Source organism: Eretmochelys imbricata, chromosome 5, assembly GCF_965152235.1.
Source record: "Eretmochelys imbricata isolate rEreImb1 chromosome 5, rEreImb1.hap1, whole genome shotgun sequence".
Taxonomy (NCBI): Eukaryota; Metazoa; Chordata; order Testudines; family Cheloniidae; genus Eretmochelys; species Eretmochelys imbricata.
This window is the reverse complement of record NC_135576.1, coordinates 112,423,414-112,447,299: the sequence shown is the minus strand read 5'-3', so window position 1 is coordinate 112,447,299 and position 23,886 is coordinate 112,423,414. Positions and strand designations below refer to the sequence as shown.

At 41.0% G+C, this 23,886-nt stretch overlaps 1 protein-coding gene across 3 annotated transcripts in view; it reads right to left on the bottom strand.

Annotated features, from left to right (window-relative positions):
• Positions 1–23,886, bottom strand: part of FOCAD (focadhesin) — a 198,753-nt gene that overhangs the window by 156,240 nt on the left and 18,627 nt on the right. For all 3 annotated transcript variants that reach the window (XM_077817702.1, XM_077817703.1, XM_077817705.1), the window contains exons 4-6: positions 23,562–23,716; positions 16,849–16,953; positions 718–819 (exon numbers count right to left, since the gene is read on the bottom strand). In XM_077817702.1, the coding sequence (XP_077673828.1) occupies positions 718–819; positions 16,849–16,953; positions 23,562–23,716 (362 nt within the window). The remainder of the gene's footprint in view (positions 1–717; positions 820–16,848; positions 16,954–23,561; positions 23,717–23,886) is intronic.

Here is a 23,886-nt window from a genome sequence, read left to right as displayed (position 1 = left end):
TTTCTGCCTGAGCTAGACCATTTCTGTGACAATCTTCCAAAGTTATATTTAATATTTGGTTTCATAACTACATGGTCTATAACAAAAGAGAATTAAATTTTTGAATTCAAAGTTTTCATCCAACAATGATCTTTTTGCAGAAACTACATTTTTAATGAAAAATTAGTGACTTTTTCAAATCAAAGGCATCATCTAAAACATCAAAATTGTTATCAAAAATTCAGATACCATTTCCACAGCATTTTGAATAACTTTTACAATAACTATTTTGATTAAGAACTTTAGCAATTTTAGATATTTAGAAATTTTCCAACACTCGGAAACAAAAAAACTTTGAAATACAATTTTTGGCTAAAAAATAACCATTTTTTCAACCAGCTCTAACTGACAGGGTATGTATTATTCGAAGAAATGTAAGAGTATGTCTACACAGCAAAGAAAAACCTGCAGCTGGCCCATGCCAGCCAGCTCAGGCTCGCGGGGCTGTTTCATTGCTGTGTAAAATTCCAGCCTCGGGCTGGAGCCTGGGCTCTGGGAACCCTCCACCCCATAGGGATTTTCTTTGCTGTTTAAACATACCCTAAGAGGGTTTTGCTGTTCTTTTTTAAAAACATACAACCACGTACTTTACCCTGTAACTTCAGCAAGCACTTCTTTGTGGAATTAGTACGTGTTCTACAGATATAAACAAACAATTGAACTGTATTTGTTTTTTACCTCTCTGGACATTGCTGGAAAAATACTGTTATCTGCTGCAAGAGAACTGGCCAGCAATCAGGTCTGTTTTCAAGTACAGTGATCAGTGGATGAGGAGGATACCTGAAACACAGAGAAATCGTGTTTGGATCTGTAATGCAGGAGGCAAACATGTGAGGTAACTATCTTCAAGATAACAGCTGTAGATGTACAAAATTTAACCCCTGCCTTTACCAACTTCCTTCACGAGTTTCATCAAGATGCTATACATTGAACTAGTATAATTTTTGGGATCCCCTGGAAACAATATTCAAATGAACTGTTTTTAGATACAGATTTAGGCAAAGACTTTTTCCACAGAGTGCTTATAGTTAAATTAATATGCCCATAAATAGGTGCCTAAAAATCACGTAATTTATTTAAATACAGACAGATGGGGAGATTTTCAGAAACACATAGGTATTTTAGGTGCCTAACACTCATTGCTGTTCAGTGGGAGTTGGATGCCAAACTGCCCTTTGTGTCTTTGAAAGTCTCCCTCCACAATCTTGTCTTTAGGATCTCATATTTTAAATGCTTCGTCTTTATTGTCATAGAGCACCTTTCATACTTAAGGGATTCTTAAACACTGTCTAAAGCAATGGACTTGGATACCAGAAGTGCATCAACTGATTAACCCATAAAAGGAGCCATTATCTGCTCAACAATAAGCGTCACACCTACCACAGAATATTAAAACATATTTTATTACCAAGTAAAACAAAGGAGCTCACAATGTATGGGGGGTATTAAACCTCTCCCCAATTAAGGGGAGGCCTCCCCAAAATTAAGATACTAGCCCAAAATACTCTGAAATGCTTCAGGTACCTCAATAAGCTACAGATGACAAGACTAATGATTAAAGAAGAAAACATAAATCACTTAACACAAATAGGAGGGGAAAAATCTTTGGAATAATTATTTAAAGACAACAAAAAAAAAGGAGGAGAGGAGGTATAAAGCACATAACCTATACCTATTAGCTTATAAGTAGTACCCAGACAAAAGTTCTGATCTGCACATTACCCAACTCTTTGGAGTCTTTCAACTACAGATACTTCTCTTCAGCGGGAGAAGCTGCCCATAGTGGCTGGTCCACTGAAGCAGAAGTTGCAGCTTCTCAAACCTGTCTTTAAAGTCTGCCACCACTTTTGCTGTTTGACATATTACCAGACCGGATGACTATTAGTGTATTAATATTTTTCTTTTTTCTCCAGCCCATAACAGGGTCAGTTGTAGCTTTTCAAAGGGCCTTTGATGGCTGGAGAGTAAATGATTTTACAAAAAGAAAAGGAGTACTTGTGGCACCTTAGAGACTAACCAATTTATCTCTAAGGTGCCACAAGTACCTTTTTTGCGAATACAGACTAACACGGCTGCTACTCTGAAACCAATGATTTTACAGCCACCCATTCCCAGCAAAAACCAAAACACCCAGAGCCCACCTAAGCTTCCCAAAGGTGGCCAGCCCTTGAAATGGCTCTTTTGCAGAAGTGTTTGCTTTTTGGAGGTGTGCCTTCACCTACTGCAGGTTGCATATACTCTGTCTCCAGTCTGTCTGGAACAGAAGCAGTTCCTCATGCAGCTGTCTCCATGGAGTCACCCCTGCACTGACTCTGTCGTTGGTCTGCTCCACTTCTTTCTCCTCCTCCCATTACTAGCTTTTATAAATTTAGTTCCCTGTGGGACATTCATGCACCACCACCATCCTTCCCCACTTCCAGGCTCTCCTCTTTATTCCACGTGCTTCGTGGATGCTGAAGTGTTCCCAATGCCAAGCAAGGGGATTTTAATTGTGGTCCAAGGCCAGCACACATCACTAAACCAGCTTGGAATCAGGAATCAAAGAGAAATCAGCTTTCATCTCCATGAAGGAGAAGTGGGTCCAGCTGCAAGAGGAGGGGCCTGCATATCATGTTCAGTATGTGTTCTCCTGCACCCTCTCTCGGACTACACACAAGGAAACAAGAGTATGGAAACAACTATCAGGGTAGATAACTGCCATGTAGTGGTTGAGGAGGACACCACGAGAGGAACATGAGTGCACGAGTGTTATTTTAGAACAGGGCAGGTCTACTTTCATTACAAGTGTCTGGATTGCTACTGTAGCTACTAAGCCACATTTACACAGCCAAGAGGTTGCAACTGTTTCGTTCTGATGCAGCCCTCTAGTCAACACCTTTGCCACCAGAACTAAACTATTACAATACACTGGGATATATCTACAACAGGTAAGTTTTGTGATACTCCACGTGACACATTTCTCACAAGGGAAAAATAGTCATGGATTTCTCCCTAGGGTGCCCCTCAGCAGTGGACAGGTGTGTGAACAGGGGGAGGGATTGGAGACTGAAGCCTATCCCTTGCACCCTGCAGAAGCAAAATCAAAACCAGCTTTGGTGAGCACTGGGAGCCTGGATAAGCCAGTGGGGACAAACGTTATTGGAGGGAGTATGAAAAAATGTGGCATGGGAGCTTGTTTGTGGAGAGGGGAAAGGAATGGGAGCCTAAACATGAAATCCACCTGCGGAATTTTGGTGGCGGGGAGCTTGTTATGATGACAGTTGTTGGAAGTGGGGTGCAGCTCCCCAATCCTGCCCCAGCTCACCACTACCTGCTGCCCCTTCTGTTCTTAACCAGCCCTTTCCAGTTTCTGTTCCCTGTGCCTGCCCTTGCTCCTTCCACCCTGCTCTCACCAGGCCCATCCAAACCCCATTCTGCTCCTCACCGACTGCAAACAAGACAGACTGGTGCCACTGCTGCCAGCAAGGGGCACATTAAGAACACAGGACTGTCTCCCTGACCTCAATATTGACACCTGGTGCCATAATTTCCCCCCAGTGACCAACAAGGGAAGTTGCAGGAAAAGTCCTGCTGGAAACATGAGATTTAAACAGGGCTGCAGAAATGAATGAGAAGCAGGGAATGTGGGAGTGCACATCCAATACATGACACTTAGCAGTCTTGATAGGACAACATCTTAATTCTGGAAACTTGCAACTGGTCCAGAATTCTGCCCTCAGTTTGTTAAAGTGTTTCTCTTCACAAGCACATCAAGTCTATGCTCCAACATCTGCACTGGCTGCCAATTGTTCCTAGGTGGATCTTAGAGTGCTGGTTTTGAGCTATAAAGCACTAAATAACCTGAGACCTACCAAGCTAAGAGGCCACCTCTCTGCCCAGGAGATAATGCCATAGTCAGTGGGGGCGCCTGAGCTGGAGCTCCATTATACCTTCTGAATTCACTAGCCAACCCCCTTTCCACATAATTGCCCAAATTTTTCTAAACTTCTGGGTATGCTGCAGGCCCATCTTTCCTCTCTGGCCCATAAGGAGACTGGTGACAGGCAAGGCTGGCTAGCAGTGCATGGTGGACTCTGATGGAGACACTGTTAGAAAATTTAAATTAAGTTGTATTTCTGTTGTCAGGGTATTTGATGGAGTCTGTTTACCAGGATATTAGATGGAGTCTGTATTCTTTTTTTAAATAAATATTGTTAGGAGAGCCCAAGCCTGGGATGGTCTCTCATTGTAAAACACTAAAAATATAAACAAATTCAGACATTCTTACATTATTTCACATTACACAGAAATGTTTATGGCCTGATTTTCAGCAGTGCTGAGTAATCCCAGCTCCAAATGCAGCCCATGGTATATGCAGGAGTTCTGTACTTTGAAAAAACAAGGTATAATTTCTTTTCTCTATTATACATCATAGTTTGACTAAATAGTATGACGGTGCCTTCAGGCTGTCATTGAACTAGTGAGACCATACCCATATGCTGTAAATATGACCCTGAATACAAAAATGCTGTGCCCAGTAACACATTTCTGAAAAATAAACTAAAAGATACATTTTCTTAAAACAAAAGGAGGTGCTCCATATTATGGTACTTCATTCTCTCTGACCTTATTAGAATACTGGGTAACTGACTGGATTTCAGTTTACTTAAAGAGTAATAAATGTCACCATTATCCAAATGAAATGGCTGATGGGTTACATAAGCTGACTGCAGAATGATCTTTCATACCTAATGCTCCTTGTTTCTTTAGGAGTTTGTCAGAAGAAAGCTAACAGCCAAGAAAATTGCAAATATTATTGTCTCTACTCTAGTAAGAGGTTACAGTGGAACACGACTCCCTGAACTCTGCAGGCTTGGAGTTCAGCTCATACTGCATAACTGCAGGGTTTTTAAGATCTGCAATATCCTACTCTTAATAAAAATTCTGTGGCATCTAAAGTGAAAGCAAGTTCCAGTGTATTGTTTCTTGCCAAGAAAATGGATCCTGATCTGACTTGTGAGCACTATTTGCTATATAAGAGTGTTTGTGATGCAGCTGTATAAATGTCAGATTAATAATTTTATCATCATCATAAATTACTTGCATTTTGTTAACGTTCTTTAGGGTGCCCCCAAAAAGTTAGTGCTTGCTTGCTTCTGCAGATAGATAGAACCAGGCTGCTAAGCCTGGGAGTACATGTTAAAAAAGGTGTAAGGAGGCTGCAATACCCTCCATTGCATTTGGACATGAAGACAATTTTCCTCTTTAAACAAATATGATGGGCTTCTCTGGAAAAATTTAGAATTGCAGATAGTAACTTACTGCCACTATATCTCTATAATCAGAAACTTTATCTAAGTACCACTTAACTCTGAAATATACAGTATGTGGCACAGGTACAACCACTACTGGACTACTGCATTCAGCTCTCCTCAATCCAAGAAGGATGTTGAAAAATTGTATTGGGGTCAGAGAAGAGCCACAAGAATGAGCAAAGGATTAGAAAACATGTCTTACAGAGAGCAACAGACCCTGTACACCTTGCATGCCAGGCTCCTTTGTTGTTCTATTGCCCTGAGTTCAGCTGTAAAAACAGAGTGGGCTCAAGAAATAATCAACAGTGACAAGTCTCTTTGGAGCAAGGAAGTTCATGTTAAAAAGACCATGACAATTCCACCATCTGGTCTCAAGAGTCTCATCTTACTCAACAGTACAGTAATCCTAGAATTGGACTGCGTACAGAACAGCAAACCAAAAACATCAAAGGTTCTATTGCTATCGTGTGTTAGGCAAACTAAGACTTACAGACAGCAAACTATGACAGTTGGTGTGTTATATTTGGAGGAGAAACTCAATAACTAAAACAGAGGGATTTTAGTCCTGCTTTAACTGCAACACCCAATACAACTTTGAAATAAAGCTGCTACCCTTGCATCCCTAATTCATCTTAGAATGTACTTATCCATCCACTACTTATTTTGGTTTGATTTACTGTCAGTTTTGTAATTGGAGGACAAATGAAATTTAACGAGCAGATAGAAAGGCATGTGGGACCAAAAGTCAGAAGATCTGCATCAGGAGATCAATGTCACAGAGAAAGTCTATGTCATGGCCAAGTCACTAAGTCTCTTGGGGGAGGTCCCGGACGACTGGAAAAAGGCTAATGTAGTGCTCATCTTTAAAAAAGGGAAGAAGGAGGATCCTGGGAACTACAGGTCAGTCAGCCTCACCTCAGTCCCTGGAAAAATCAGGGAGCAGGTCCTCAAGGAATCAATTCTGAAGCACTTAGAGGAGAAGAAAGTGATCAAGAACAGTCAGCATGGATTCACCAAGGGCAAGTCATGCCTGACTAATCTCATTGCCTTCTATGATGAGATAACTGGCTCTGTGGATGAGGGGAAAACAGTGGACATGTTATTCCTTGACTTTAGCAAAGCTTTTCATACGATCTCCCACAGTATTCTTGCCAGCAAGTTAAAGTAGTATCGGCTGGATGAATGGACTATAAGGTGAATAGAAAGCTGGCTAGATCGTCAGGCTCAACAAGTGATCAATGGCTCCATGTCTAGTTGGCAGTCGGTATCAAGTGGAGTGCCCCAAGGCTCGGTCCTGGGGCCGGTTTTGTTCAGTATCTTCATTAATGATCTGGAGGATGGCGTGGATTGCACCCTCAGCTAGTTTGCAAATGACACTAAACTGGGAGGAGTGGTAGATACGCTGGAGGGTAGGGATAGGATACAGAGGGACCTAGACAAATTAGAGGATTGGGCCAAAAGAAATCTGATGAAGTTCAACAAGGACAAGTGCAGAGTCCTGCACTTAGGACGGAAGAATCCCATGCACCGCTACAGACTAGGGACCGAATGGCTCGGCAGCAGTTTGGCAGAAAAGGACCTAGGGGTTACAGTGGACAAGAAACTGGATACGAGTCAACAGTGTGCCCCTGTTGCCAAGAAGGCAAACGGCATTTTGGGCTGTATAAATAAGGGCATTGCCAGCAGATCGAGGGACGTGATCGTTCCCCTCTATTGGACACTGGTGAGGCCTCATCTGGAGTACTGTGTCCAGTTTTGGGCCCCACACTACAAGAAGGACATGGAAAAACTGGAAAGCGTCCAGCGGAGGGCAACAAAAATGATTACTGGCCTGGAACACATGACTTAGGAGGAGAGGCTGAGGGAACTGGGATTGTTTAGTCTGCGAAAGAGAAGAATGAGGGGGGATTTGACAGCTGCTTTCAACCTGAAAGGGGGTTCCAAAGAGGATGGATCTAGACTGTTCTCAGTGGTACCAGATGACAGAATGAGGAGTAATGATCTCAAGTTGCAGTGGGGGAGGTTTAGGTTGGATATTAGGAAAAACTTTTTCACTAAGAGGGTGGTGAAGCACTGGAATGCATTACCGAGGGAGGTGGTGGAATCTCCCTCCTTTGAGGTTTTTAAGGTCAGGCTTGACAAAGCCCTGGCTGGGATGATTTAGTTGGGGATTGGTCCTGCTTTGAGCAGGAGGTTGGACTAGATGACTCCTGAGGTCCCTTCCAACCGTGATATTCTATGATTCTATGTGCCTCAGTTTCTTCATCAATAAAACAGAAGTAATATCCACTTAGCAGGATGCTAGATTAATTAACATTTGTAATGACTGAGCATGTTTTGTTCCTCAGATGGAGGCATTAGGTAAATGTAAAGTTTTATTATCAAGTTACATAATGGCTGGACAGGGGTAGTAATCAGTGTTCACCACGAGTAACATTTCCATTTCTCTACTGTAGGTTTTGTATAAGTTTCCTCAGGATCTTTCTACATCCATGGCTGTAAAGCAACCAACTTCCAGGACATTAACTGTCATGCATACAGATACCAGAAGGAAAAAACCCTCGTACTAGCCTTGTAAATCTCAAGTCAACTGAACAAAATAGGTTTCCCTACTATGCCATCGAAAGCAATTCTCATGAATATACAGAACAGTGGGGAAAACAAAGTTTCTTCACTATCAAAAATGACAGCTGTTCAAATGTCAAGCTGGCTGATGTGATATTTGTAGGATGTTCAGAGAATTCCTATTGATATGGATGTAATGAAAAATGACCAATGGTACATGCCTTGCCCAGGTTTGGCCCCAGATTTTTAGGGACCTAACAGAAGTAAAGGGCATAACTCCACCCTCTCCCTTCCTTGCCTGTAACTGTTTCCCATACACACACATCCCTGTGCAGACCCACAATACACCCACCCTGTCTAACTCCTTCCTTCCTGCACCCCCTTTTTGTGAAGCTCTTTGGTCCCAGTGACTTCCTTAGATGGACTGGGAGGGCAAAATACAGTGCTGAAATGCAAGTTTCCAAAGGGTAGTGTGAAAGGCGAGTTAAAAATTAATTCCCTATGCTGGCATTAATCAGACAGGATCACAAACCCGGGAATATGAGATGACTCTCTCACTGTCAGATTAGGTATATGATTTACATGATGTGGAGCCTCTGAAAAAGCAGGGCTGTGTACATTCTGGCCTAAGGCAGCTGCATACTCAATTATATTTTAAATACATTTTCTTCTAATTAGGTAAAATAATTAGTCTTTGTTAAGTTCCTGATCTTGCTTCTACCAGGTCTTGTTTCTATACTGAAGCCAATGGGGCCCTCAAGGACTAATGGTATGCCAGGCATCAGGTTATAAAGTTAAGCTGGTTTCAAGTCAGAACACACAAAACATTTTAAATTTAGAAGGATTCTGATTCTGTGGGCTCTTAAAGGTCAGACATCTGGACCAAATTTCATCAAATTAAAAACAGAATAAAATATTGTGGTCAATCAGAGTGATTTTAAAATGAAACATGAAAAGACTCAGCCCCAAATAATTCAACTTGGAAAAGTTATAAATAGTAGAAAAGACAGGTTGCGGGTGGAAATCTCTTTTCAATCTTAAATTCAGCTTTGCTAGCAAAGTGCTGTAACATCTGCACTTTAACTGAAAAAATGAAAATGCAATGTTCTTGATCCTATTGGGAGGAACCTAGGATAAGGCAAGACGTGCAACCAGCTCCAACTATCCAAGTGTAAATACATCCATCTAAAGACAATCAAAGGTTAGTCTTATGGTAGGCAACAATGAAATCAAAAGTTATTTGTAACCTTTAGGTCACCTCAACCCTTTTGTTACATCTTTGAACATAGGAGATCTACAATTCAATTTACGTCATAAATTCAGTGACGGACAGATTGCTTTTTCTGTTCGAGGAAACAATGTCGCATTCACCATGAATTGACATGTATGCAGCTGTGATTCTGACTCTTTCAGAAACAAAGCACAGCACTTTACTACATCAAATATGCATTTTAAAAGCTTTTTTCTACCTGTTCTGAATTTTTATTTCAGACTGCTGATTGGAAGGGATGGGGGGGAACAGCTTTTCAACATTTTAACACAATAAAAACAAAAACGGTGAATAGTTATGGAAAATACAGAAGAGTCAAATCATTCACTGAAAAGAAATTAAGGAGGCTAAGGAGGAAAAAAAATTAACATATCAGAAAGTACTGACACATACAACGATAAATAAGCTCTTTCATTGTTTCCACCCCAGGCTTTTTAAGACGACTTGCAAAAGTGACATTGATCTCAAAATTTTATAGCCAATTTCTTTCCTCTATTCTGTTGACTTTGCTGCTGAAATTCTGTTCCACTTAATTTTAAAATATTCTTTTTATATTGAACACCCTTTAATATTGAACACCCTTACTATTACTGCACTTTTCCCAGTCTCATAAGGTTTAGCAGCGATCTGGTGAAATATAAATCAAACAGAATAAACCCACAATGAAAAAAATTATTTTATTTGTGTTTATTTATTTATTCAAGTTTATTTAGTGGTCAGAAAACTAGACTGTATACATCCATCCAAGATAAGCTATATAAACTCGGGCCAGTGAGCCATCTGGCTGCAATATGAGATGCACAATATATAAAGCTTGATAAACTTTCAAAATGTGTTATCACCACAGGTGTTCTCTCAATCCCAAGAATAATAAAATTACTCTTAAATACACCCTTCATGCATTTATATATCCTAGCTTTATCATACAGGTTACCAATACAGAAATACAAACTGTTCATTTCCATAACAAAAACATGAAACACTTAAATTTTGTTGTAAGCTATTCCAAAGAATATATATCTTAGATTCTGATGTACATTTGCACTTACAGTGAAACATTCACAAATAGGGATGTAATCAGTCATTAGATACATGGGAAAGATGTATTTCTATCTAAATCAGTGGTCACCAACTAGTCAATCATGATCGACTGGTCGATCCTGGAGACCCTCCAAGTCAATCGCAATCTCTGGTGGTGCAGCAGGGCCTGCCCCAGCCCCACACCATAACCAGAAGCAGCCAGCATGCCCCGTGGGAGGAGTAGCGGTCTCCGTGCGCTGCTCCTCTCTGCGAGCACCTCCCCCGCAGCTCCCATTGGCTGGGAACGGGGAACTGTGGCCAATGGGAGCTCCGGGGGCAGTGCGAGGAGCCACGTGCCCCCCCCAGGGGCCACAGGGAGACTTTGGCCCCTTCCGGGAGCAGCATGGGGCTGGGGCAGGCAGGGAGCCTGCCTTAGCCCCACTGCACCACCAACTGGGAGCTGCCCAAGGTAAGTGCCGCCTGGCGGAAGCCCTCACTCCAACCCCCGTCCTGGAGCCGGCATCCCATACCCCTTCCTTCACTCCATACCTCCTGCCCCAGCCCTGACCATCTCAGAGCCAGCACCCCATACCCCCCTCCTGCACCCTAACACTCCACCCCAGCCCAGAGTCCCCTCCTGCACCCAATCTCCCTCCCAGAGTCTACTTGCCTCACCCCCTCCTGCACCACAACCCTCTGACACAGACCAGAGCCCGCAACCCCTCCCAAACCCCAACCTCCTGCCCCAGCACGGTGAAAGTGAGTGAGGGGGGGAGAGTAAGCGACAGAGGCGGGGGGATGGAGTGAGCGGGGCGGGGTCTCATGGAAGGAGCGGGGTAGATCCTGGGTTGCCCTTAAATTCAAAAAGTGATCTTGGGGGTAGAAAGGTTGGAGACCACTGATCCACATTGACAACGTCTACAACGCTGCCCCAAAAAATTCTCACCTGCCACTAAAATTCATCCATTCAGGCCTGAGTTAACATATAGGTTTTACAATATGACCTGAAAGTCATCAAAACCAGGCTCTGTTTCAGAATTGAAGGCCCTCCACGGGGAATGCCTGATCCCAGACCATGGACATGCCAATCTAGGACATCCAACTAAAGTGCCAAAGCCGATTCCAATTTATGAACTGTTGAACAGTGCTGAGCATCCTGAAGCGCCAACTGATTTTAAAGTCAAAACACATACTTAAGCATTTTAAATATGGACTATGAACTTTAAACACCTTTAAAAGAAAAAATCTTTGCTTTGGTCTTTATCCATCATCAGAAGGACTTCATTGACCAAAGAGACTAGTGAAGTCTACATAATCATGTTTAAAACCATACTGAAAAGGGTCAAGGAACTCCTAACTCCAATACCGGAGGGAAGGGTAGGGTATAAAAATTTAAGTACTTACATATTATCATGGAGATCAAATGAACAGCTTTTATGCATCTGTCAGAATACAGATGTTAAGGACAGTGCAGCATACCTAATCCTGCCTCAGCACAGGGCGGGTTAGGGGAGAAAGGGGACTAGATGATTTCTTGAGGTCCCTTCCAACCCTACATGTCTAGGATTCTATGATTTAAAAACAGAAAAATCTCATTCATTTTTCTTTCACAGGAGAAACAGGCTGATTAGTTTATAGCAGTAGACTAGACTATAGGAAATTAATAGAGCCATAGCTACATTGCCACAACCTCCCTAATAATTTTCCTCAAAAGACGACAAAATTGGAGACAAAGAAATAATTGGTGAGAGTGTCAAACGTTAAAGAAACAAAAAACAAAAACAATTGCAAGACATCAGGATCTTCAATTTCCTTCTAAGAATTCTTCATAGTGTGATGTTACCACAATAGATAGGCCATAATAAGTTGGTTTTAGTCAATAGAAAATATCACTAAGCCCTAAAGTTTATTTAACCTGTACTATAATTTTTAAAAGATGCCAGAAAAGATGACAATAATTGTTTATTTCACATTTTGGTGCTTCATCAATCCTCCAATGATTTTTGCATTGAACATTTTTGCATACCTGACAGCGCACTACATGAATATTGTTAAAATAAGGTTACCCATCAGGAGTTATTGGATACACTCTCACTTTTCTTTAGGAAAGAAAGTCTTGTGACAGTTTCACATTAACCTCAAGTGCAACACAGTAGTTACAAGCTGGAAATATAGTATAGGAGTTGATAAAATTGTGCAACTAAAAATGTAACCTGACAAGTCTTTGAATTTTTTTTAAAAAGCGTTCGTTCCTCATGTACAGAAGGGCTTTAAGCCAAAACCCAGAATCTCAACACACTGAACTCCTATGTATTCAAAATTTAGATCCATTTTTTTCCATTTGAATCTACCTCTTCAAGAAATTAACCAGCAGCAACAAAAGCCTGCTGCAATACACTGGCTGAGTCTACAAGACTTGATTTGTCATGATGCCTAGTTTCAGTTCTTAATTAGTTTAAACAGCTTTAAAATTACTGTTAAACATCACCTTCCACACTCTGTCAGCACCTATAATTCTTTGGAAGTCCTTCTCTCCCCTGAGGAGAGGGAGGCTCTACATTCTTGTAGCAGTTCTAACCATCCCATCTCACACTAATTTACATCATCATAATTTTAGCCAAAGAGGTTTCAGAGCTGGACAACACCACTATAGCTGGCTAGGGACAAAGAAACTGGGAATTAAGTGTTCTCCATCTGCATACAAAAATCCTAACTACTGCTAAGCTGCTAATTAATTTTCCAAAGTTCAGCCACATCTATCCCTATATAGCTCTCTCCTGATGAAAACTACTATGTCAACAGCTTTCTTTCTTGGTCATAAAAAGGAGTTTCCATAGTATTATGGGATTTTACAAAACCAAGATCCATGTCTGGGAAAGCAGATATAGTGGTGGCCACTAGCAAGTCAACATTTACTCAGTGTTACTACAGAGCTAGCTGAAATCTTAAAGCATTTCCCTGTGCTAATATTACAGCATTGCAGATACCTCTGTGTAGTAATTTTGGGGACATATGGACTATTTTTATGTGCCACCCAATTTATCAAGAGAAGGAGATAGAAAGGAAACATAATTTGATAGAAAAAACAAAGCTGTGTCCAGCGGTTTAGGGTCACAAGTGAGAGAAAGGCCATCTAGTTTCTATTCAGCTAATCATCACTAAAGGGGATCTCACCATAGTATCCAGGTGCATAATAAAGTTTCAGTGTATTCACACACACAAATTAGGACCAAAATGCTCCCCACACTGCGTTCTTGATATCTGTTTTCCTAGGTGGGATCAGTTTGATGATAGACTTCAAAGAGCCCAATGCCTGGCCAGCCACAGTTCAGTTCTACTACTAAGGGAAGTCCTGCGCAAAGAAGGCTTGGCACTGTATTCTAAAAGCAGCAAGACTTGGTCACAGATCTCCAGTGGTAAGTGATTCCATGACCTAGGAGCTTCCATCAAAAATGCCCAGTCCCAGGTTAACTGGAATTTCCCCTAAGATGATCAGTCTCAGCTTCACCATCTCTGTTGATTGTTGTTGTTGTGACATGTCATGGAGAGAGAGACGGGCTGAGAGATATTCCACTTCTAGCATATTCAAGGTTTTAAAATATCATCACCAAGACCTTGAAATAATTCCAGAATTATATTAGGAGCTACTGAAGACTGCTGAGCACTGAAGCCATAAACTTGTTTATATGCCCTACTGATGAGATGAGATGTGTGATACCCTCGGACCCCAATACTCACCACTGTCAATTAGGATATGTTTTGTACAACGTATGCCTTGTGAGGTATCATTCTAAATGTCTTGATCTGCTAGACAGTAATATCTCGTTGGATTGTATGTGCTATCATCGTATGTGAAGCTATGAAGTTTGGCTATGTTGTGAAACATGTTGTGAGGTTGAAAACACCCACAAGCAGCCTTTCAGGTACAACAGTAAAAAGGCCAAACAATGTTAATGGCTTATCGAGGAAATGCACACAAGCACAAGGATTAGCCCAGGAAATGTGTACAGCAGAAACCTCTCAGAGATAGCACTACACAATGGGAACTGTTTGACCCAGGTCACAGCAAAAGAGCTTTCTAGCAAGTGGAAAAAAGACATAAAAGGGGGACAATGACATCATGATGGGTCTTCACTCTCCCTACAACAACACACCTGGAAACACCTGAGGGGCAAGGACTGAACTGTGGGAAGTGATGGTCCCAGGCTAGAGGGATTTCTAGCCTGTGTATGAAAACCTGGAAAACCCAAGCTGCAGAGCCAAGGCAGCTTGTGCCTTAGGAAACTGCCAGCCTGTTTGTCACACAGGGTGAGAATTTGCTAATTCATATCCTACCTATCTAGTGTGTTGAGCTCAGTTTGCGGTTTTATTTACTAAGGTAATCTGCTTTGATCTGTTTGCCATCACTTATAATCACTTAAAATCTATCCTTTTGTAGTTAATAAATTTGCTTTTGTTTTGTCTAAAATCAGTGTGTGGAAATTATAACTTGGGGCAGAAAGCTGTTGCATATCTCTCTCCACATTGAGGGAGGGGGGGAATTTTATGAGCTTACGCTGTACAATTCCTTGTGCAGTGCAAGATGGTATAATTCTGGTTTTACACTCCAGAGGGGGGAGCGTGCCTTAGCAACTGGGAGATGCCTTAGCTGAGCTTTCCCATGCAGAGCTGATCTCAGCACCTGTGTGAAGCTGCAGCTGGGTGTGTCCCTATCTATGTGTATGCTGGTGAAAGAGCAAGTCTGGAGAGCTTTGCAACTTATCACAGCACCACAGTGGGAAAGGGAGCCCAGGCTGATGGGTCAGGCAGGCTCAGCGGTACTCCAGTTCCGGGTGGAACCCTAGGGGGAACCTGTCATATGCAGCTTCTAGCCTTTGCCATCAGACCCAGACAAAAATATGCTGCAGTAGGCCAACCAATAAGTGACAACTGTGTTATGACTGTGATAACATTTCAATATTCTGGCTATATGAAAGTGCAGAACAACAACAAAAATCACTCTAGTATTGCTGCTATTTAGACCATCTGGAACAGCTGATGAACCAACAGGTCCCCTAGACCAGTGGTTCTCAAAAACTGGTCCGCCGCTTGTCCAGGGAAAGCCCCTGGCGGGCCAGACTGGTTTGTTTACCTGCTGTGTCCGCAGGTTCAGCCGATCACGGCTCCCAGTGGCCGCGATTCGCCGCTCCAGGCCAATGGGAGCTGTGGGAAGCGGTGCGGGCCAGGGGACACGCTGGCCGCCCTTCCCGCAGCCCCCACTGGCCTGGAGCGGCAAACCGCAACCAGTGGGAGCCGCGATCGGCCGAACCTGCAGAAGCGGCAGGTAAACAAACTGGTCCGGCCCGCCAGGGGCTTTCCCTGAACAAGCGGCGAACCGGCTTTGAGGACCACTGCCCTAGACTGCAAACGTGAGTAACAAAAGGCAGGTATCAGAGAGGAAGGTATCAATTCCAACACTTCTTCTGGTTGCTTCACCCAGAACCACTTCCTTCTTAGCTGTACTGACCATTTTTTCTAATCTAACTTCCAGTGGTACAACTGGATGGACTGGGTAAACATCTTTCTTGTAGTAAGAAGGACCCTCAAAATTATTCTCTCTCTCTCACAGGTAAACTACAGTCCAGGTATGAAAATCTATGTGGTCTAAGTGAATCAGTGTCATCTGATGACTAACATTTAAAATGGCATAAGGCTCTTCTGTACCCCATAGCTATGTTACATGGGCATTACCACTGGGATCCTGATTCATCACCACTTCAGACAGTTACGTTCTGCCAACCTAGATTTCCCGGTAATTTCAACTATTTCACAGCATTCTTCACTTCGTATCCTACCACTGTCACATGTTGGCAAGAAAGGAAATTTTCCTCTGGTCAAGAGGAAGGTGCAGACTAAAAGTGCTTTGGGAATCTGAAAGACTCTATATATGTAAAGTATTGTTGCAAAACTCACCAAGAGAGCACTATGTTGCCTGGAAAACAATTATTCACTTATTACAAAATTAAATATAACAAAATAACATAACCCTGATAAATAGCATTGTATATGAATTTAAACAAATGGCAAAAGCTCTATAGTTACCATAAAAAAAATCCAGTTTTCGTCAATCATGTTATTACACCTTAATGGCAGCAAGCATTTTATGCATGTATCAGAAAAGCTGAGTCTTGGTAAAGGCTCTAGTAACTGCATGCAACTATTATTATTGTGGGACCATATTCCAGGGGCTCTACAGATCCCCAGTTCTGGCAGCACCTCAGCACACAGATGCTAGCTCTATATCTTTTGCGGACTAGTGAGTATAAAATGAGTATCCTTCTAGGATTCTCTCCCAGGCATCCAATGTCTCCTCTTTTAAGTACCTCCTATTCTTTCAGGGATTACTATGCATTTCTTCCATTAAGCTCAGTCAAGTCTTCTATTCTGCTTTCTCCATTTAAAGGAAGGGGCTGATGTTACTGAAACATTTTGACCAAGGGTTGAAACCTTTGCTTTTAGGATGACTACTACTCATTAGCTAATGTAAATTCTCCTTTAGCCCCAGTGGCAGAATGACTGTTTTTTGTATCAGAGGGTTAGTAAATACTTATATGTGCAAGTTTTTGTCATTTCAAAACAATGATTATTAAAACACATACACTCCACACACATGAAGCTCACCTGACTGCATACAAATCCCGAACAGCTTCATCTCCACTTTTTCCCACCGTAACGGCCTGCATCTGTAGTAATTTCCCAATAATTTTTACCAAACCATGTACATTTCTGTTGAAACACAATGAATATATAACGTTATCATCATCTAAAGGACAGTGGATTGAATGACCCTTCCATGAGAAGTATGATCTAGTTATCCAAGCACAAAACTGAGATCTCAGGTCTCCTGAGTTCTACTCCCTGAGCTGACAGTTACTGCCTCGAAGGCAAGTCACTTAACCTATGAGCAAAACAGAGATATTACTTACCTATAATCGAGATCAATAACATATAACAACAGATCAATCCATGTCTGTGAAGCAGTTTGAAGATGAAAACCCTTCCAAATGCACTAATTTACTATTACTAATTTACTCTAATGCAGTATTTTTATCATATTAAAACCAACACAGGTTCCTGACTGCAAGAATAAAAAAGGTAAATATGCACAGATTTTACCATGCAACTCTGATTATCAAGTGTCATGCATCTAAATCCCCCACACTGAAAATTAACTACAAAGAGAATCTCAGGACAATGGGTTTGCTCTTCTGACTTTTGACTGGAGCAGCAAGGGGGCCCTTCCATGAAATTGCTTTATCTCCTTCTTCCCACCTTACCTCATTTACTATTCATGAAAACCTACGAGCAGCAATAGGATTTCTGGAAGTTTTATAGGATTCCCTATAATCTTCAAAAGCCTCTTGAGAGGCTCTAACAGAAGCTGCTGCAGTCCAGACAGAGGAAAAACAAATACACTGGCTGGGCAATCAGAAATTTTTGCTAGACCATGATTTCAATAGTCCATTGGCGGAGTTCTGCAGAGGGGCAGTCCTGAGTGTTTTGTTTACTTCTTTGTAATTAATACCTTGTAATTAATTTTTTGTTCCAGAGCTTCCAAAACCAGAACATACTAGGAACAACCTGATTCCACCTCAGGTAAATAGCATGAATTTTAAGTCCTTGGTTAAAATAAAGTAGAGGAGAAAAAGATGCCATTATTTTTAAAAATGAATAAGCAACACTTCAGGGTGCTCTAAATACACCTTAAAAGCTTCGCATTGGGTTTGCCCCAACTTTATTTCAGTTATAACAAAATGAGTACATATCCACTGGCAGAAAGAGAAGGGATAGCAACTCATTACATGAATGAAAAGCCTAACAGAAAGAGAAAAGGAATAAAATGACATTAAGACATGGGGAGAAATTCCTTTAAACAACAAATGGGGTGGGCAGGAAAAGAAAACCAACAGCCACACATTTTATGATGGTCTTTCTCCTTTTTTCACTGGGAGCAGTATATCTAAGCAAGTCACTTAATCTGTATCTCAATTTCCCAGTCTGTGAAATACAAACCAGTAGAAGCACCTAATCATCAGGCAGATTTAGCTCATTTGATTCTGATCACATTTATACAGTGCTCATGCATAGCTCTCAAAGGTGCCTTGAAGAAGGCAAGTAAACACTACTATTCTTATTTTACAGATGTGGAAACTGAGGTACAGTAACATGAAGTGACTTGTACAAGGAACATTATGCTCTACACTTGCTACTGTAAATTGGCTCTTAATGGACCTTTGCACATCAGTTTCATTGACACCCACAGGACTTGCGTACACAAGAAAGTTGAACATATATAGCTATCTATTTAACTAAATCGGTACATCTTTCTCATGTTGGCAAGACCTCAAAACATAATCAGCCTCCACTGATGGGATAATACAACTTATCTTACAGGGAATTTATGGGCTTGATTAATATATACAAAGGCTTTGAGATTCATCAATAAAAGGAGTTATATTAAGGACAAACTATCATCATCTCTACAGTGCAATAGTCCTAAATCCATGTCATTCCGAAGAAGAAATCAGAAACATGCAAAATCACTTGATTGCTACATCTTTATTATTTTCATCAACACGGACAACCATTTCAAAATGAATGCTCAGCATAAGTTTATACAACAATTGGTGGCAGTCACTGGCATGAGGTTCTAAAATTTCAGACTCTCCAGACTGGATTCCTTACCCAAGAATTTACACTGATCTCCAAGATGCAAAGTACAGTGAGTAGTCCATCTCTTCCCACAGATGTGTCTTCTGCACTCCTGCAAAAGGTACTATTAAACGTTGCGCAGTTCATTATTGATAGACTGCTGTTGCTAAGTATTTTGGTGGTTTTTTTTTTTTTTTTTTTTTAAAGTAAATGGTCCAGTTCTAAGATGTTTGTAATCATTAAAATTACAGGCTGTCATGACTCCTCAGCATCAAAACATTGAAAACCTTACTGTAGGAGAGGTTACAGCTTTATTCACAATCCTGTTGCTAGGCAACAGAAAGAGATGACTGCAGTAGGCTTCTGGAAGTTGGTATACTAGCTGGCAGATATGGGGTGGAGGGAGGGTCAATTTTTGGAACGTTTGGCCTTAGGGAAAATTCAGCATGGTTAACTTACTAACGCATAAAGAACAGGAGTACTTGTGGCACCTTAGAGACTAACTAATTTATTAGAGTATAAGCTTTTGTGGGCTACAGCCCACTTCATCAGCTGCATAGAATGGAACATATAGTAAGTGTGTGTATATATATATATATATATATATACACACACACACACAGAACGAGGAAGTTGCCATACAAATTGTAAGAGGCTAATTAATTAAGATGAGCTATTATCAGCAGGAGAAAAAAAACTTTTGTAGTGATAATCAAGATGGCCCATTTAGACAGTTGACAATAAGGTGTGACAATACTTAACATGGGGAAATAGATTCAATATGTGTAATGACCCAGCCACTCCCAGTCTCTATTCAAACCCAAGTTAATAGTATCTAGTTTGCATATTAATTCAAGCTCAGCAGTTTCTCACTGGAAGCTTTTGAAGCTGTTTTTGAAGCTTTTCTGTTGCAAAATTGCCACCCTTAAATCTTTTACTGAGTGGCCAGAGAGGTTGAAGTGTTCTCCTACAGGTTTTTGAATGTTAGGATTCCTGATATCAGATTTGTGTCCATTTATTCTTTTGCGTAGAGACTGTCCGGTTTGGCCAATGTACATGGCAGAAGGGCATTGCTGGCACATGATGGCATATATCACATTGGTAGATGTGCAGGTGAACGAGCCTCTGGTGTCTAATGCATGTCTAACGCATGTCATTCAATCAAAGAAGAGTAACTATGAAGTGATTGAGCAAAATAAAACAGCAAGCCTCACTCTTCATAACAAAATATCAACAATATCCAGTCCTAGCTCCCACCTGGAATTGGGGGAGGGATGTGTGTTAGGATGTGTATGTAACTGATGAACTAAGCCAAAAGATCTCCTCACTAAATTATGCAAGGAGGAAGGTTCTGTTCTCACTGTCTGCATTAATCCTAATGTGAGAAAAATCATTTAAAAGACTTTTCCTCTGCAAACAAGTGTTTATTTACAATAATTTCCAAAATATGTAACAATAATGGCAAAGATTCATAGACTTTAAGGCCAGAAGGGACCATTACGATCATCTAGTCTGACCTCCTGCACTATACAAGCCATCAAATTTCATCCATTATTGGGGCAGATCCTCACATGGTGTAAATTAATGCAACTCCACTGAAGTTAATGGAGCTATGACAATTTGCACCAGTTAAGGAGCTGCGCCATTGTCTTTATGCTGAGAAACAGGGCATGGAAGCCTGCGATAACAAATATTCCTTGTAAGAGTGATATTCTTAGGAAAGTTAAAGATACTTCAAGACAGTCCATGAAGTAAATATTATCTTTTTCTAAATAGTACTATGTAATATCAAAGGGTCTAATTCCTAATGATTGTTCTGTGAAGCATTGATCAGTCTCTCTCAAGAGTGTTTTCTAAAGAAAAAACTGCCCGTTTTAGATTTCTATGTAAAAAGTGCTGTTAAAAAACCCCATGAGATGAAATTCCATAGGAGTATTCTGTAAGGGAGGTAGTCTTAAAGGATCAGAGGAAATCAGCAGAGCTTTAAAACTGACTGACGAGGAAACTTATGGGGAAGCGAGGATGATAATTTGAATGTGAAATGATTAGGTGTCACATGCAAAATATCAAATCATGTGAGCTCTGAAGTGCCATCCCAGAATACAGGTTGTCCTTCATGGCATATGAAATAGGTAGCACAGCAGAAAGATGAGCAGGTATGCTAAACCCCCCGCCAAGGTCACTGTAGAACAGGGGTTCTCGAACTGGGGGTCATTACCCCTCAGGGGATCACGAGGTTATTATGTGGGGGATCGCGAGTTGTCAGCTTATGCCCCCAAATCACGCTTTGTCTCCAGCATTTATAATAGTGTTAAACATTAAAAAAAAAAATTATAAGGGGGGGGTCGCACTGAGAGGTTTTCTGTGTGAAAGGGGTCACCAATGCAAAAGTTTGAGAACCACTGTTGTAGAAGATGCAAAGAGTTGCTGAGGGCAGAACGTAGTCTTCTCCACTGTCACAACACACACCTGCTTTAAACAGAAGTGGAAGGAGCCCAGCAGTTTTAATGACCTTTCTGCTGTGCTGCCACTGACTGTCAACTTCGTATTTACATGCCTTTAAAGACACAGTGCACTCAAGCCCCACAACAAATCTGAATAAAAAACTGGCAGGGAACAGGATGAAGGAACGGCTTGCCATGGTCCTGGGAGGGTCAAAAAGAGATTAATGTTAAAATGAACCAGGATGAAAAGGCTAGGTTAGTCAGTCATTACTCCCTGTGGCTGAAAACATTTTAAACCCATATACCCCTTGTGGTTCGGCAAAACATATACTGTTTTGCAAATCATAGTGGATGTGGTTTGAATTCTTGGGAGTCAGAGGGAAAATGTAAAAATATACTAGATTTTTATATATTATATCGATTTCATGGGTAAACTGCCAACATAGCCAGTGGTTAACATATCAATCATCTGAGATACAAGTCACAGGCATGGATCTGTTTCACAGGCAGGGTGAACAGAGTGGTGTGAAAACGATAGCACAGTTAAAGTCGTTTGAAATACTCTAACTCAACTTTCTCACACATTTGTTTTTAACGTTAACCTTGACTTTGAATGTCCTGGTTTACACACATTTTCTAAAGTACAAAATTTGATTACAATTATATTCTCCTTAAATTATTACTACCGTAGCAAACTCACAGCCATATAGGAATTTCACAGTTGTCACTAGCCTGCTAACCACAACTAATGAAAACTTCATAGCAGCAGCAGGGATAGGACTGAGATCCTCATGCTCCAAAAGCACACCTACGGCTTATTAGCTATGACACATAGCTGAACTGTTCTGCTTCTATCCTGTAGAGGGCAACATGTGCACACACTAGCCAGTTTCCTGCAATACAGATTTACAATACTTTTGTCCGGGAATTCCAATCAAAATATTGTAAACCTGGTCTAAAGCAGGCATCCTCGTAGCAAGTTTTCAGAGTAATCTGATTTTGAATTATCTGCTGGGAATGACTGAAATGTAATTTTTAAAAACAAAACTGCATTTTTTTTAAATCAGCTGAATTACTCAAAAATGGTTCAGCTGAGTTTACACGAACTTAAAATCACCTTTGGCTGAAGTTAAGCACAAGAAATTTCATCTTAGACCTAATTTAGTGAAAGTTAGAAGGGGTTAGTTACAAATATGTTTTGAATGGCATAGTTCCTGCAACCTTGACTATGGGGTCACTACCATGACCCCATAATACAGCACAGGTGTAGCATCAATTAGCAGCTCTGAGCAAGAAAATACACTAGTGTTTTCTATGCAGAAAGGTTTAGTGCTAAAAACCAAACACTTGCCATAAGTCAGCAGACAGAATAGTATCTCACTGAGTTTGGCAATGCGACTTTAGTCTCCTTCGTAAGAAGACTAACAAAATACATCTTCAAACATTATTACACTCATGTACTTGACTACATTCACATGTTTTTATGTGTAGGCTTTTTATGATGCTCAGCAGTATAATATCTATGCACTACACAACACATTTATCCCCGAACACCCTTGAGAGATGCTAAGTGTTATTATTCCCATTTTACAGAGGAAGTAACACAATGAGGTTAATTGATTTGCCCTTAGTTGCACAGTGAATCTGCAGCAGCACTGGGACCAGAAACCAGCTCTCCTGCATCCCCATCAATATTTTCAGACAAGATCCTAAACATTCCAGTGGGACTATTCATATACACAAAATTACTCTCATACATGAAATAAATGGGACTACCCACATGGGTCAAATTACATATGAGCTTTATTGTTTGCAGAACTGCTGCATTAGACATCTCTAAGAAAAAACCTGTCAGATATCCCTTTCCTTGTTTTCTACCCTACCTTGACCTCACCCTGGTTTGTAGTTCCCACATCAAGAAATCACGTCTTTGCAATTGTTTTTCCTATTTTTAATTAATCTGTTTATTAAAATGCTACAAGACATGCGGATTCTCTATATTTGAAATTCAGTTGAATAAAAGCTGAAATGGGAGGGGAAAGTACGTTTGCTATGTTTAATTAGATGGTGATTAAAAAAAAATCAGTCGTTTTACATCAATAAGCAAGGCTCCAAACCTGCAGAGTGTTACTATGGGCTCAACTTTATGCACTGAAGTCCCAATAAATCCGTGCAACTACTTCAAGTGCATAAAGTACTCACAAACAAAAGGCCCCAAATACTGTAAATGAATGTTACCTGGCAGAGGGAATCAGGTTGAGAGCTGTATTGAGAACATAACTGAACTCTGCATAATCCTGTGCAACAAGGGCCACCAGGCCTTCGCAGCAGGCCATCCGCACAACCACATTCTCACTGCAGCACTTCTCCCAGAGCAAGTTCAAAGCAGGGGTCTGAAATAAAAAGCATGGGGAACAAGCATTTAGGATGCTGACAGAAGTTAAGTACTGTTCACTCTAAGTATTCTATTAGACAAAACCCTGCCTGAAATCCTTTTCCCAGAGCTGCAGCTTAAAGTAGAGAGTAGGTGAAACTAAGATCAGGTTCTCTGCTTTCTTTGGGC